We start from the raw sequence: 15,915 nt of genomic DNA on the forward strand, positions 1-15,915 counted from the left end.
AGCTCACAGCAACCTCCAACTCCTAGGCTTAAGCAATTCTCTTGCCTCAGCCTCCCAAGTAGCTGGGACTACAGGCGCCTGCCACAACGCTGGGCCATTTCCTAATTGTAGTTGTCATTACTGTCTGGCAGGCCCGGGCTGGATTTGAACCTGCCAGCTCCAGTGCATGTGGCTGGTACCCTAGCTGCTTGAGCTATAGGCGCTGAGCCAGCCGAGCCGTCATACGTTTTAATGTTCCTTCTTTCCATTACCATCCCATTTCACATCCTCCTGCCTCAGTCCCCCAAGTAGCTGGGACTATAGGTGCCCACCATGATGCCCAGCTGGTTTTTCCATTTTGAGTAGAGATGGGGGTCTCATTCTTGTTCAGGCTGGTCTTGAACTCATGAGTTCAAGTGATCCACCTGCCTCAGCCTCCCAGAGTGCGGGGATTATAGGTATGAGCCACTAAGCTTGGCCTTCCATTTCACACCTTGTTTTTTTGGTCCATTTCTGTTTTAAGTTTTTTGACTGGGAAAGGTCATGCCTGTGAATGCCTATTTAAGAACATTTATTCAAGTTGGGGTGTTGTGTTAATATTTTTAATTGTCTCATGTGGTTCTGTGTGCTTGTGCTTTGGGGGAAATTTTTCTGCACTGAAATGTTTTGATTCTGTTTCAATCAGCAGCCTTGATTAGATATAGGTCCTCTTTTCTGTTTATTTTGTGTGTCTTGGTTTTCTGGACTAGCAGTTAACAGTTGAAGGCAGAGCTTGCAGGTGGGTTAGTTTCTTTGTGCAGCAGAGCGCTTCTCTGCCTATGGCGTGTCATTCTAAAGAGAGCTCTGATGGGCTGCTGCCACAAATTGCCACGATTTAGTTGTTTAAAACTCCACTAATTTATTATGTAACAGTTCTGTAGGCCAAAGTCTGGGGATAGCAGGGCTAGTTCCTCTGCTTGGAATTCCACAAGGCTCAAATCAAGATGTTAGTGGGGCTGTGTTTCCTTCTGGAGGTTTCTTTGAGTGCAAGAAGAATCCTTGTCCAGATTCCTTCTGTTGGCTGCAGCGTTACGTACTCAGTTCAAACCCTGTCTACCAGCCCCTCCGTGACGGCTTGTCCACCTGTGTCCTACCCGGTGTTCCCAACTGGGTTATTGTCATTCCCATGAATTTACAATGTCCTTCTTTATTAATCAGACTGACCTTACCCTTTGACAAAGTGGACCGTGCACCAGGGACTCGGGGGTGGGGGAGGGGGGTGGTCATAGTTGGGGCTGGCAGGCCCCTGTGCTTAGGAGAGAATGGAGGGCCAGGCTGGCAGACCTGGAATCTCTGGTCAAATCAAGGTGGGCCCGACTCTTAAGTCCAGTGTTCATCACACTCTACCAAGCACACCACGGCAGTGGGAAAGTGAGGATGGTTGATTTTGAGAGTTTCTGCCTGTTGCTTCCCTTAGAAACACCAATCATGTGGGGTGCTCTGAGATCTTTTAGGACAGTGGGGAATAAAAGGCCCCCAATAAAATGTACACATGGGGGATAATGACCAAGGGCTGGCGGTTGGGTTGATGGATCAACTTTCCCCCTACAATTTGCAGGGCTGGGGACACATTAGGTCCTCATTTAAATGCTGGGTGGAGGGTGGAAATGAGCAAGTGCATAGGTGGGTGGGTCGGTGCGTGTCAGAGAAGTGGGGTGGATGGATGGAGGGATGGCTGGCTGGATGGTGGAGATAAGGGTGGATTCATGAGCAGAGGAGTGAACAGACGCTGAGTGGGTGCTGGCAGGACAGGGGTGGTCAGGTGGAGGGTGAGGCATCTCTTCCCTGCTCAGACGTTTGTCGTCCTTTGCCTTCAGCTTCGGGCAGCAGAGGTGGAGATCAAGGATCTGCAGTCGGAGTTTGAGCTGGAGAAGATTGATTACTTGGCCACCATCCGTCGGCAGGAACGAGACTCCATGTTCTTCCAACAGCTCCTGGAGCAGGTGCAGCCCCTGATTCGCAGGGACTGTAACTACAGCAACCTGGAGAAGATTCGTAGGGAGTCCTGCTGGGATGAGGATAATGGCTTCTGGAAGATCCCAGAGCCCTTCATCGTAAAGACCAGCCTCCCAGTAGGTCAGGAGCCCCCTTGGCCCTTGCCCTCCTGCCCTGCCTTGAGGTCCCCTGTCCTGCAGGCTGTGGGTGCAGCAGACATGTGGCCCCAGGTCATATCAGGGTTCTGGGACGGTGGTGTGTTCCGGATGTAGACAGATGTTGCAGTTGTCGTTGTTTAGCAGGCCTGGGCTGGGTTCAAAACTGCCACCCTCAGTGTATGTGGCTGGTGCCATAACCACTGTGCTGTGGGCGCTGAGCCTATCCAATCCCTTGGTAAAGAAGCCCAGAGAGGGACAGTGATCTTCATAAGGTCACACAGGAGGTTAGTGGCAAAAGCAGAATCTGAACTAGGCCTGAAACTCTGAACACCTGGTTTCTACCCATGGTCCCACCGCTCACTTTCACTGCTATGACTGACTTTATGCCATTTATCCCCTCTGACATTTAGTTTCCATGTATGTAAAACAGCCTTTATCCCCCAGACGGCTGTTGTCAGTGTTGACAGTGGTGATGACAACGATAACACTAAGCACTCACTGTGAGGGTTTTAGGTATATTAACACCCTTTTATCCTCACAGCAACTTTTTTTTTTTTTTTGAGACAGAGCCTCAAGCTGTCCCCCTGGGCAGAGTGCTGTGGCATTACAGCTCACAGCAACCTCCAACTCCTGGGCTCAAGCGAGTCTCCTGCCTCCGCCTCCCAAGTAGCTGGGACCACAGGCGCCCGCCACAACGCCCGTCTATTTTTTGGTTGCGGCCGTCATTGTTGTTTGGCAGGTCCGGGCTGGGGATTCGAACCTGCCACCTTAGGTGTACATGGCTGGCGCCTTAGCTGGTTGAGCTATAGGCACCAAGCCCCTCACAGCAACTTTAAGGAAGGTGCCTCATTTCATAGATGAGGACACTGGGTCCCAAAGAGGTCACACAGAGAATGGGGCATTCAACTGCAACAAAAAGCCAGGCGTTGTGGCAAGTGCCTGTAGTCCCAGCTACTTGGGAGGCTGAGGCAAGAGAATCGCTTAAGCCCAAGAGTTTGAGGTTGCTGTGAGCTATGACGCCACGGCACTCTACCGAGGGTGACATAGTGAGACTCAGTTTCAAAAAACAAAAAAACCCAAAGGGGTTAGATAAGATGACCTTGAAGGCCCCTCACCTCTGATAAATCTCAGAGTAAAGTCATATTTGCCGTGGATCTTTCTCCAGTCACGGACCTGGCTGTGTTCATTTGGGGAGCCTGCAATGGCCTCCTGAAGCCCCCCCCATCAGAGTGTTTGTCCAGGTCCTTCGCCCTTGCTGTTTATAGATGGCATTGACATCATCTGGGCTGAGACCTGTGCTGTGGGCAGCAGCAGCCTTTCTGCCTGCCCCATCCACTGATCATCTTGCCTGGAAGCAAGGGAGTGGCTTCTCTGGTGTCTGAACTCTCCTCTTGTGTTTCCCAAAGTCATCCCTTGGCTTGGGCTGGGAAGCGTCCTCCCCTATTTTGAAGCCTGAGCTGGGTCTGACCCCCACCACAGAGTATTGTGGCCCCCTTGCAGCTTCTGGGCCTTGTACCAGGCATTAGAGACTCCAGCTTTTGTTTTCTCATAGCAGTTCCAATTGGGCCACAGAACAAAGCAGCCCGCAAAACCTCTGCAGTGGACAACGGGGAGCCCAATGTGGTGAGGCCCCGGGAGAGGGAGGGACGGGAGGCCTGGGGAGCTGGCAGGGCTTTGCCTCCAGAATGCTGTGGGTTTGCATAACTTCAGAGGCTGGTCTTCTAAGGTTAAAAAGCCAGGGAGCTGAACCTGGACTCTTTTCTGTACCTCTCTTTTGGCACCTAGACCCTCAACCCATTGGGGCCCCGATTCAAAGGCACTTACAGGTTGGGCATGGTGGCTCATTCTTAAAATCTTGGCACTTTGGGAGGCTGAGGTAGGAGACACGTGAAGCAAGGAGTTTGAGACCAGCCTGGGCAACACAGTGAGACCCTATTTCTATAAAAAAAAAATTAAAAAATTAGCCGGGCATGATGGTGTGCACCTGTAGTTCTAACTACTTGGGAGGCTGAGGCAAGAGGATCACTTGAGCCAGGAGTTGGAGGTTGCAGTGAGCTATGATGACACCGGTGTACTCCAGCCTGGGCAATAGAGACTCTGTCTCAAAAAAACAAAGCAAACAAAAAACAAAAAACCCAGGGAAACTTACAGCTATTAAAGAACCAGAGAGAAAGCAGATGGTTGTAGGGAGGTCTACCTGGTGGTACAGAACACAGGCTTTAGACTCAAACCCAAAGGACAAGTGGCACATTCTTATTCCCTGGGCCCCAGCTATCTTCAGACCAAAAGCGTCTTCAAAGGGCCCATGAAACAGTAATGGGGATTCTCAGGTCACTTTCATCTCATGTCTCTCATCTTTTATAGAGCAACAGAAATGTATGTCTGTTTTGAATGAAACCCTTTGAGTTCTCTGTTAACTTAGCTGGTAGCTACTGTCCCCTGCAGCTACCAGAGGCCCAGACAGAAAAGCACAGGGTGTAGTGGCAGGGAAGCCACCTGCCTGGTTTGTACCAGGCACAGCTTCAATGACACAGATACAACGTGAGTGCTTAAGAATTTTTATTACAGACTACAGACAGGGCATGGCAATAGAGAGGAACCCACACAGGTGGCCCCCTGCTGGTGCATTTCTGTCTGGGCCTCTGGTGGCTGCTGGGGACAGTAGCTACCAAGCTAAGTTAATAGAGAAAGTCTGGAGGCTTTGTGGGCCATACGGTCTCTGTCATAGCTACTCACCTCTGCCGCTGTTGCACAAAAATAGCCAAAGATAATACATGAGTGGTATGTTTCAATAAAACCTTATTTACAAAAACAGTCTGCAGGTCAGATTTGACCCATCACCATAATTTGCTGATCTTCCTCCAAACCATTTGCAAATATGTCAGAAGACTCATACAGAGCATACCTTTACAGTCATGATAAGGCCACTCACAGGTTAATGAATTCCAGTGAAACATCTCTGCCTGAGCAATTCAAAGTCACTACAGGGAATCTCTTGTGCTGGTCTAAAGCTGGATTGGCTGCCTTGAGAGCTTAACTTCATAAAAAAGGAAAAGTGGCTGCTGGAATAAAAACATTCTTTTTTCTGTTAAGCGACAGAGTCTCACTGTATCGCCCTCAGTGAGTGCCGTGGCATTACAGTTCATAGCAACCTCCAACTTCTGGGCTTAGGAGATTCTCTTGCCTCAACCTCCTGAGTAGCTGAGAGTACAGGTGCCAGCCATAATGCCTGGATATTTTTTTGTTGCAGTTTGGCCAGGGTCGGGTTAGAACCTGACATCCTGGTGCCCTACCCACTGAGCCACAGGAGCTGCCCAGTACTAAACACATTCTTAGCCTGGGCCCACAAGAGGTTATGTCAGAATGCTTTAGTCCCAAGTGACAGAAACGAAACAATCCTAATCAAAATAGGGAACGTATTGGTTCATGAAAGTGGACCAATTTCAGGCCTGGCTGGATCTAGAGGCTCAAACAGTTGGGATTCTGTGTCTGTCTTCACCTCTCGTTTCCGCTTCCTTGGTATATAGGCTTTCTCAACATGGCAGGAAAGATGGCTGCTGGCATTTGGTAATCCAAAAGGAAGAGAGACTGGTCTCTTTTTTTTTGAGACAGGACTCCCTCTGTCACCCAGGCTAAAGAGCAGTGGTATGATCACAACTCACAATAGCCTTGAATTCCTGGGCTCAAGCAATCCTCCTGTCTTAGCCTCCCGGGTAGCTGGGACTACAGGCGTGTGCCATCATATCTGGCTAATTAAAAAAATTTTTTGTACAGAGGGGTCTTGCTATGTTGCCCAGGCAGGTCTCAAACTCCCTGCCTCCCAAAATGCTGGGATTATGGGTATGAGCCACAGTCCCCAGCTTAGACCTAGTCTTTTAAAGCTTTCTTAAACCAAAGCTTGGGGAAAGATTCTGATTGGCTCTCTGCCAAGAGTAGGTCACAGGCCAGTTGTTACGTTCAGGAAGATGTTCTGTGATTGTACAGTCTGGATTACATAGCCACTGTGTAGCATAGGGCACTGTGATCCCCTTATCCCACTGGGTCCCTGAAGGAAGAGATTCAGACTGAGGAAAGCAGGTCCATGACAGCAATGACAAATAATGACAATAAAGGTGACAAAAAGGTTGGGACTCCAGTTCTGATGATGGTACAATATACCTAAGAGCCAGGGATAGTACTGTGTTACTGGTGTGGTAGACTGGGGCATGTAGTCACCCTTGCCCTAGCTGGAGCTGGCAGGATACTGTGTTTTGAGCTTTGCAGGAGAGAATAAGGTATTTCCCGTTTTGAGGACGGGGAGTTAGGGTGTAGGCTAGGCTGGACATTGTGACCCTGGCCCTGAGCTGCCTTGGATCCTACCCCAAGAGTTCAGGGCCAATGGTGTAGGGTACCCCAAGGTGGCCAGTGACTGCTGTGCCGCATGATATACTCTGGGGGAAGGTAATCAGGGACCCCCCCAACTCCACTGGCTTCCAGAGGCTGCTGAGCCCTAGGCCAGGGGCCCAGATGAGGACTGCACAAACATGGGGCCTTGACCCAGCAGGAAGAAGACCGCTACAAGCTGATGCTAAGTCGCAGTGACAGTGAAAATATCGCCAGTAACTACTTCCGACCCAAGCGGGCCAGCCAGATCCTCAGCACGGACCTCATGAAGAGCCTCAGTGAGTGCCTGCCCGCCAGCTTCTCCAACTTCTTCCCCATTGGTTCCTCCAGCCCTCCTCCCCTACCACTAGACCTGGCTTCAAAAACTCCTTTCCTCTCTGAGCCCCAGTTTCCTAAGCTATAAAATGAGGGGGACAACACTTACTCATCAGGATTAGATGTGACAAGGTGGGGAAACAGCCCAGCTCAGGCCCCAGCACACAGTGGGTACTCAATGTAGTATCCTCTTTCCTCCACCCCTCTGTCTCCTTAAATCCTGTCTCTGACACCAGTAGGCCCTCAGCACATGGCTCAGGGCCCTGGCATGGGTCTGGGTACTTGCCAGCTTCCTCAGTATCATCTCCAAATGAGGGTGGCTGATTGTTATCTATCAAGGACCACTGAGCCAAGGGGGGGCAAAAAGCAAAACATGGTTTCAAGAATTGGCTTCATTCTGCTTTTACAACTAAAAGCACAGCCTACAGAGCTTCCAATAAAACATTAATAGAAAGCAAATCTCAGCTCCATAGTAAGATGATTTAAGAGACAGAGGAATAAGGGGGGAAACAGGACAGGGAAGAAACTAGTACCTGCTGAGTGCCAGGCACTGTGCCCATGCTGCAGATGTGGAAACTGAGGCTCAGAGAGGGGAAGTGGCTTGCCAAGGCCCTACTGCTGCAAGTGGAAGAGCTGGGCTGTGAACTCAGGCTTGTCTGGTTTCAGATCTCAGGTGGCCTCAGTCTGAGGCTTTAAAACCCTAGCCCAGCCCAGACCCTTGGGAGGGAGATGTAGTGCTGGGTCTAAGCCTGGGGTCCCTGTGACTGGGTGTGGGCTGGACCCGATTCCCCACTCTGCACACTTGGGGCATTCTCTCTCTCCTTGCTTCTCTCCTGACTTAACCAGCATCCTCTGCCCTCTTCCCTACAGCGCATCACAACTCGCCACCAGGCCTCAGCTGTCCCCTCAGCAGCAACCCTGCCATTTCGCCCACCCAGGCCTCTGAAATGCCCCAGCCCCGGCCCTTCCGCCTCGAGTCCCTCGACATCCCTTTCACCAAGGCCAAGCGGAAGAAAAGCAAAAGCAACTTTGGCAGTGAGCTGCTGTGAATACAGCTGCCTGCTGCTACCTGCCTTTCGGCTTCTAGAGACTGCCAGGCCCTCCCAGGGCAGCCCCAACCAGGCTTTCTCCCATCTGCCCCCACAGTGATCCAGAGACCTACGGGGTCCCTCAGCCCTGGGAAGACATACTCCCTTCCCTGTTCCCCACAGAACACCCCCCTGCCTGGGGCGTGAGTCCCTCAGGCTGGGCTGTCCTGTGTGGCAGCTGTCTGTGCCGCCTCAGTGTTCCCACCATCTCACCTGCCACAGAGCCTGCCCTTAGTACCCACCAGTGTTGGTCTTTACCTCAGAAGCCTCAGACCTGCTTCATGGCCTTCAGCAGCCCTGGAGAGAGGGCAGCAACTGTCACGTGGATAAAGCTCAGAATCCTGGCAGTTGAGAGTTGTGTCTTCATCCGACTGGCCCCACTTCTCGAGGGCAGGCCTGCCGGGCAGGGTGGCACAGAAGTTCTGGAGCAGCTCTTCCCATGCTGCCCACTGCTGGCTGGTCCGTGGCCTAGAGAAGGCCACTTCACATTAAGCTGCCCAATAAACTGCCTTTTAGGATGAGCGCTCCTTCCCTGACCCTCTGACGGTGTCTCTTGGGGTCTCACCTTATCATTTCTGCCCGGCTATCATGGGGAAGCTCTTCCTGGAACAGGGGTTCTTAACTGCCTGAGACCTTTAGAACAAACAGACTCTAGGATATCTGCAACTCCCTGCAATTGTGAGTGCAAGTGCATTTCTTCCTGAGCATCTGAACTCCATTAGATTCCCAAAGGAGCTGTAACCCAGGAGAGCAGAGCCCTTGTTGTGGGATATATGGCCGTGTCTTGCTGAGGACAGAAAAGGGCCCACATGTTGACGACAGTCCTCAGGGGACTCTGCTGGAATTGGGTATCCTGACTTAGCCAGAAATGAATCCAGGCCACTTTGTGCCCAGCTAGGGGGCTACCTAGGACACATCTGCTCCTTGCCCATTGTATCTCAGCTCTCCCCACCCTCCAGTTGGGTGCCCCACCCTCTGAGGGAACTGAGCCTCATTCATGAAATGGGGATAACACCCAGCTCACCTAGGGTTATTGTGAAGGTGAGATGAGCGGGTACATAAAGCTCCTGGGGTGCAGGTGCTCCGTGTTAGTTCTTTTCCTATTTTGTATCAGTTTTGTGGCAGGCTGCACAAGCCACATGCCTGACCCAAGGAACTCACACTCTGGAGCCGGGGTGGAAGGTGCTTAGGTAACTAGAGATAAGTCTAACCAGAGGCAGGCTGCAGTACATACTGAATTAGAGGGAGATCAGACTTCTATGAGAAACAGTAGCTTTCTGAAATAAGCACTGGGTGGGGGTCCCATAAAGGATGAAGATCCTGACCTGTGAGATCTAAGGTGGGAGTGCAGGGAGGGTGCTCCTAGGGCAGGAGCTGGGGAAGCTCAGGGTATGTTAAAGGCTGAGAAGGGGAAGAGGCTGCTGAGATGAGTAGCTAGCAACCTTAGAGTGAAGCGCCTTAGGGTGTCCCTGAGCTGTGGCAGACTCCTGAACAGGTTGGCACCGCTGGGTCTGAATTAGAGGTAGATTGACGTGGCATTATGTGCAGAGGGTGAGAAGGCTGGGCTTTGGAGAAGTTAGGGGCGTAGCTTAAGGAGATGCATGGAAGAAAGTTGTGATTTTTGCCTCATTCTTGGATTGCTGGACATGTGTCATAAAATAACTGTTACCTTTTCTCTCCAATTAGCTTGGCCCCAGACAACAGAAGTCTTGGGACTGCTTATGATAGTTTTTACTTAGACTCATGGTGGGACAGAGCTAGGTTTGAGGTGACTTGGATGGCCCCTGTATCAACCTAGCAGGGATGGGGGCCAGTATTACTGAGTGGATGCTCAGACAAGCACTGTGCTAAGTGCTTCCAAACCTGCATTAGGAGGTTTGGCCAGGAGGTCCTGCCTGTCATCCCTGCGCTTCGGGAGGCCAGGTGTTTGAGACCCGCCTGGGCATCATAGTGAGAGACAGAGGCGGAGGTTTGGAACTGAGCCCAGCTCCGATTCTAAAGCTAGAACCTTTTAATCGCTAGGCCTGTCCACAGCCCATCTACACTGTCTGCACCGTGGCAACCAAGTTGGGTGGGACAGCCCCGGCCAAAGCCCCTGGAGACCTGAGTGGCAGGTGGTAGGTCCAAAATGCCGCCGTCTCTGATCTTAATTTTCCAACCCCTTCCTCCCTAGAGATGGTGGAGGTGGGGTCTTGTTCCCAGTCCTGAGTCCGTCCTGGCCTGTGAAGACCACGCCAGCGAAGATGTAGACCCTCCGAGGTCCGGACCCGCCTCAAGCTCCTGCGAAAAGCTGGCGCGGGGCGCTGGACACCGGGCGCGGGGCGGGAACCTGGCCGGGGCGGAGGCACTGGGCGCTGGGCCGTGATGATTGGCCCCGGCTGCAGAGCTGTCAGTCTAGGGTTGAGCCTTTTCTTTGGTGAGGCGGGGCCTCGAGCCCCTTCCACCAATAGAGTTCAAGGACTCCGCCTCTAACCGGGGCGCTTCCGGCAGGGCTCTCCGCTGCCTGCCGCCAAAGCTGCGGCTCTGTTCACCTCGCCTCGGCTTATCCCGATCACTTCCGGTGTACTCCACGGCCACGAGCCGCGATTGGGGGACCCCAGATGGGGCACTTCCGGTGTCCAGGTGCTGGGTTCTTTGGCAAAATGAGGAAGATGGAGTCCGGCGGCGGTGCCCGTGGTTGGGCCCTTTTCTGGCTGCTGTTGCTCTTGCTTGGCTCGGTCTTGGCCAGCGGTCCCCGCACCTTAGTGCTGCTGGACAACCTCAACGTGCGGGAGACGCACTCGCTTTTCTTCCGGAGCTTGAAGGGTGAGAGCGGGAACCGAGGGATTGGGACGGCACCGGAGGGCACGCAGCACCGTCCCTCTCGCCCCGTCTCATTTCTGTAGCAGGCTGTCCAGGTCTGGTCTGCAGCTTGGGATGGGAGGTCGCGACGTCTACAGCAGGGGTTTCCCTTTCCGTCCAGTCTGCCTCAGCTACCCGTTTTCTTTTCCAGATCGGGGCTTTGAACTCACCTTCAAGACTGCTGATGACCCCAGCCTGTCCCTCATTAAGTATGGAGAGTTCCTGTATGACAATCTCATCATCTTCTCTCCCTCAGTAGAAGGTAAGGTCTCGCGTCATTTCCAGAACTGGGATTCGAGTTGGCCCAGTACTGATGGGTCACTTTCCTCTGGTTCTTAGCCATGTTCTGGGTTGCAGACGGGGTGCCAGCCAGCCCTGGACACTGCTGCTACAGAGGAGAGGAAAATGTTGTTTACTGACCAGGGACCCAGGAGGGAACGTCTTTCTGACAGCTCAGGGTTGTGTGGTCAAGTGTTGCTACAGATCATGGAACCTGGGGCCCTGCTGCTCTACTGAGAAGGAAATTTTCTTTATAAAGGGCCAGATAGAAAGATGGAGAGCCCCCTGTTTGGGTTTGTGTGTGTGGAAAGAAGAAATGGCATCTTATTAATATGGATGTGTATTAATCTTTTTTTTTTTTTTTTGAGAGACAGAGTCTTACTTTATCGCCCCCAGTAAAGTGCTGTAATTTCACAGCTCACAGCAATCTCCAACTCCTGGGCTTAGGAGATTCTTTTGCCTCAGCCTCCCAAGAAACTGGGACTACAGGTGCTGTCACAACACCCAGCTATTTTTTTTGTTGTTGCAGTTTGGCCAGGCCGGGTTCAAACCCGCCACCCTTGGTATATGGAGCCGGCACCCTACCCACTGAGCCATAGCCACTGCTCTGGATGTGTATTGATCTTAAGAATTCAGATGGATTTGTAGTCTCAGGCTGAAAAATGAGCCTTTGAAATTATCTAGCTTCCCCCCACCCCCAACCCATTTGAGGATGGATGGGTATGTCCAGGGGCCTAGCAGAGAGCTAGTTGTTGAGCAAAATGACTATATTGGCCAGATTATCGAATATGTACTAGAGCAGTGATTCTCAACCTGTGGGTCGAGACCCCTTTGGGGGTCGAACGACCCTTTCACAGGGGTCACCTAAGACCATCCTGCATATCAGATATTTATATTACGATTCATAACAGTAGCAAAATTACAGTTCTGAAGTAGCAACAAAAATAATTGTATGGTTGTGGGTCATCACAACATGAGAAACTGTATTAAAGGGTCACGGCATTAGGAAGGTTGAGAACCCCACTGTACTGGAGTATTCCTGTCTTCTGAGGCAATCCATCCTACCACTGGACAATTCTATTAAGAAGTTCTTATGGGTCAGCGCCTATAGCTCAAGTGGCTAAGGCGCCAGCCACATACATCAGAGCTGGTGGGTTCAAATCCAGCCCGGGCCTGCCAAACAACGACAACTATAACCAAAAAATAGCTGGGCGTTGTGGGGAGCACCTGTAGTCCCAGCTACTCAGGAGGCTGAGGCAAGAGAATTGCCTAAGCCCAAGAGCTGAAGGTTGCTGTGAGCTGTGACACCACGGCACTCTACCGAGGGCGATAAAGTGACTTTGTCTCTTTAAAAAAAAAAATTAACAATTATTTTTTTGGTGAGCGTGCTACTCATTCTCTTATTTGCTTCTGTTTATCTTTTTCTCAAAAGGCTCAATTTGTTGATGTGTCTGAGGTAGGACAGGACTGCCATCTCTCTCTTCAGTTGATGAAACAGGAAATCTGTTGTGTCCTTGGCGCTGTGATACTGGGTTCTGCCAAATCCCTCAAGGATTTTTCCTTAAGCTCCCGTCACTTACCATGTTACTCCCTACTCCCCTACAACATGTGCCTTTGGAGTTAGCTTATTGGAGACAACTGTAGCTGGGCAGATGTGACCCCACATTGGACAAGTTGAAATCTTCAAATGACTGGGCCACTGAAGGGCGCTGTCAGCACAGTCATTGGTTTTTGCTGTGTTTGGTTGAGGCAGGTTGAGGCAGGAGGGTACTTCAGTCTAGGAGTTCAAGGCTGCAGTGAGCTACAGTCAGGCCACTGTACTCTAGTCTGGGCAATGCAGTGAGACCCTGTTTCTTAAAAAAAAAAAAAAAACACACACGTAAATGAGATCCTGTTGCTGTCTTGCTCAGACTCTGGTGGCTCCCATGGCCCCAGCCCTCACATTGCATGGAAAACTCTATGTGATCTGCCCGTTTTGTCTCACCCTAGCCTCACCTGCTGCTGCGCACTGCTTTTTCTCCAGCTGAGCTACATTAGGCCCCTTGCTGGTGATCATGGCCACCTGTCTTGGGGACTTTGCACCCATGATTTTCTATGCCGGGGAATCTTCTTACCCCATGGACTGCCTGGCTCACTCTGAGGTCTTCTCAAATTGCACGTCTCAGTGTTCCCTGAAGAGCCTTGGCTTAATAGTACCCCTCTGCCACTGTCCTCTTTTTCTTCTTAGGCCTTAAGTTGTAGTTACTGAATAAGTGAACTGCTGCTGAGCACGTCCTTCATTACCTAGTGTAGAACATCAGGGTATGTTTGGAGAAGATTCTTTTTTCTTTTTTTGGAAATAGAGTCTCAGTCTGTCACTCAGTCTAGAGTGCTGTGTGTCGTCATAGCTCATAGCAACCTCAAGCTTCCAGGTTCAAGCGATCTTCCTGCCTCAGCCTCCTGAGTAGCTGGGACTGCCTGCGTGCACCACCATACCCAGCTAATTTTTCTGTTTTTTTGTAGAGACAAGGTCTTACTATTGCTTAGGCCAGTCTTGCACGCCTGACCTCAAGAGATCTTAGCCTTCCAGTGTGTTGAGATTACAGGTGTGAGCCACTGCATCCAGTCTGTTCAACTATTTCATCTACCCCGCTAGATGTTTATAAATCTAAGTCATTATTTTGAATCTTCACATTGGGAGATGGGGGACCGTGCCTTTTATAGATGTGGTGTGGTGAATCTCACCCATTTTGACCTCCATGAGACACTACTCTGCAACTGAATGTGGCTGGTCTGTACTTCATTGCCTTGCACCCCCAGATGTCAGAGGAGCAGGGAGAGGAGACCTTTGGGTCACTGTGTCTGGTACCTTATTTCAGATTTTGGAGGCAACATAAACGTGGAGACCATCAGCGCCTTTATTGACGGTGGAGGCAGTGTTCTGGTAGCTGCCAGCTCAGACATCGGTAAGTCTGTCCTGGGAAGTTCTGGTGCTTTCTGCCATTTCTCCAGGGTGCTTAGAGAGCTTCATAGATGGAAGCTGCTGCCCTGGCTGCTGGTGTCAGTGAGAATGCAGGGCCACTTGGCATTCGACCCCTTCTTTGCTTTCTCATGACTAGAAGCAGTGAGACCTGGGTCTTCAAGGACTGGGAACCCTGTTTTGTTTTTTTTTCCCCCACTGCTTGTTTCATTTTGTGTAGGCTCTTCTATACAAAAAGGCAAGCTGGGGTAGGCAGATTGGCTTGGACCCAAAACAAGTGTTTGTTTTATTTTTTTATTTTGGAAGTTTTCAAAGATACTCAGAAATAAGAAGAGAATAGCATCCTAAACCTCATGCACTGGTCACAGCCAGCTTCAACAAGAAACAACACCCGGCAGACTGGTTTCATGTGTTTTCATTATTGATAGATTTTTGAAACCATACTCCAAATAATGAGCAGGTTTCTCGGTGGGACGATGCCAAGGTGTAGGGAAGCATCATAGGCCCAGGTTCATCCAGGTCAAGTTTGACTGAGGTGCAGTCACGTGTCATATAATGATGGGGACACATTCTGAGAAACGTGTCTTTAGGGGATTTTGTTGTCACGCACATCTCCTAGAGTGCACTCACACAGCCTGGTGGTGCAGCCTGCTCCACACCTAGGCTGTTTGGTACAGCCTGTTGCTCCCAGGCTACACACCTGGGCGGCATGTAGGCAACTGTAGCACAGTACTGAGTATTTGTGTCTCTAAACATCACAGCATAGGAAAGAGGCAGTAAAAATAGGGTATTACAGTCTTATGAAACCAATGTCATGTAAGTGGCCTGTCATTGACCAAGTGTCCTTATGCAGTGCATGACTGTAATTGTGTGTTGTGTATTTGTGGAGGGAGAGGGCCAGTGGTGGTTTTTGTTTCATCAGTTTTGATTCTGACCCCTAGAGGCAGCTGTGCTGTTGTCCAGGGGTCTGTTTGGGGCTGAACCTAGCTTGATGCAGCTGCAGGGTGCTGGAGCTGGCCAGCTGAGTGTTGTGAGGAAGCCAGGACTGTTTGCCTAGGGCTCACCCGTAAGGACTCAGCCAGCCATTTCTTGGATCTGTGCAGGTGACCCTCTGCGAGAGCTGGGCAGTGAGTGTGGGATCGAGTTTGATGAGGAGAAAACGGCTGTCATTGACCATCACAACTATGATATCTCAGACCTTGGCCAGGTAATCACCTTCTAGGTTTCAGGCACGTACAGCAAAGCTGGGCTTAGCCCAGAAACCAAGAGGGAGTGAGAGGACACTCTCTGGCTCAGGGAACCTTTTTCTGACTACCCATCCTTCCCTCTGTTCCTTGCAGCATACGCTCATCGTGGCTGATGCCGAGAACTTGCTGAAGGCCCCAACCATCGTTGGGAAATCAGCTCTAAATCCTATCCTCTTTCGAGGTGTTGGGTGAGTGAGCAGGAGAGGCCAGCAGAAATCTGGGGGAGGGGGTCACTTTGTTTGGGAAACCAAGCCAGAATTATTTGGGGGCATCCCGTCCCTTTGGAGGATGTAGGTGAGATTAACTTATTATATTTAAATAGAGTCAAACTCCATTTTTACAGCATGAGGAGAGCTAAGTGTTTGGCTATTAAGAAGGAAAGATTCAAGCCGGGCATGGTGGTGTTTGTCTAAAATCCCAAGAGGTGGAGGCAGGAGAATGCTTGAGGCCAGGAGTCTGAGACCAGGGTTTCCCATGCCTGTCTGGCTCAGTTCCCGGGGCACTGTTGGGCTGCTCTCTTGTCCTTCTGCAGGATGGTGGCTGATCCTGACAATCCTTTGGTATTGGACATCCTGACGGGCTCTTCTACCTCCTACTCCTTCTTCCCGGACAAACCCATCACCCAGGTAAGGGTCTTGGCAGCCTTGAGGCCTCGAGCTCCTTGGTCCAGTCATAGAGCACTTTTTTTTTTT

The 15,915-nt window shown here is 50.9% G+C and overlaps 2 protein-coding genes across 2 annotated transcripts in view; both read left to right on the forward strand.

Annotated features, from left to right (window-relative positions):
- KIF17 (kinesin family member 17) overlaps window positions 1-7,858 on the forward strand; it is a 43,995-nt gene extending 36,137 nt beyond the window's left edge. Inside the window, exons 12-15 of the mRNA XM_012801465.1 lie at window positions 1,836-2,094; window positions 3,664-3,734; window positions 6,655-6,772; window positions 7,680-7,858. Coding sequence (XP_012656919.1) covers window positions 1,836-2,094; window positions 3,664-3,734; window positions 6,655-6,772; window positions 7,680-7,858 — 627 coding nt within the window. The remainder of the gene's footprint in view (window positions 1-1,835; window positions 2,095-3,663; window positions 3,735-6,654; window positions 6,773-7,679) is intronic.
- A 2,506-nt stretch (window positions 7,859-10,364) lies between these two features.
- DDOST (dolichyl-diphosphooligosaccharide--protein glycosyltransferase non-catalytic subunit) overlaps window positions 10,365-15,915 on the forward strand; it is an 8,194-nt gene continuing 2,643 nt past the window's right edge. The window contains exons 1-6 of the mRNA XM_003783828.3: window positions 10,365-10,702; window positions 10,890-11,000; window positions 13,876-13,962; window positions 15,080-15,183; window positions 15,317-15,411; window positions 15,756-15,849. Of these exons, the coding sequence (XP_003783876.1) occupies window positions 10,498-10,702; window positions 10,890-11,000; window positions 13,876-13,962; window positions 15,080-15,183; window positions 15,317-15,411; window positions 15,756-15,849 (696 nt within the window). The 5' untranslated portion in view covers window positions 10,365-10,497. The remainder of the gene's footprint in view (window positions 10,703-10,889; window positions 11,001-13,875; window positions 13,963-15,079; window positions 15,184-15,316; window positions 15,412-15,755; window positions 15,850-15,915) is intronic.

Source organism: Otolemur garnettii, unplaced genomic scaffold (assembly GCF_000181295.1).
Source record: "Otolemur garnettii isolate 467f Iridium unplaced genomic scaffold, OtoGar3 scaffold00009, whole genome shotgun sequence".
NCBI classification, from domain to species: domain Eukaryota; kingdom Metazoa; phylum Chordata; class Mammalia; order Primates; family Galagidae; genus Otolemur; species Otolemur garnettii.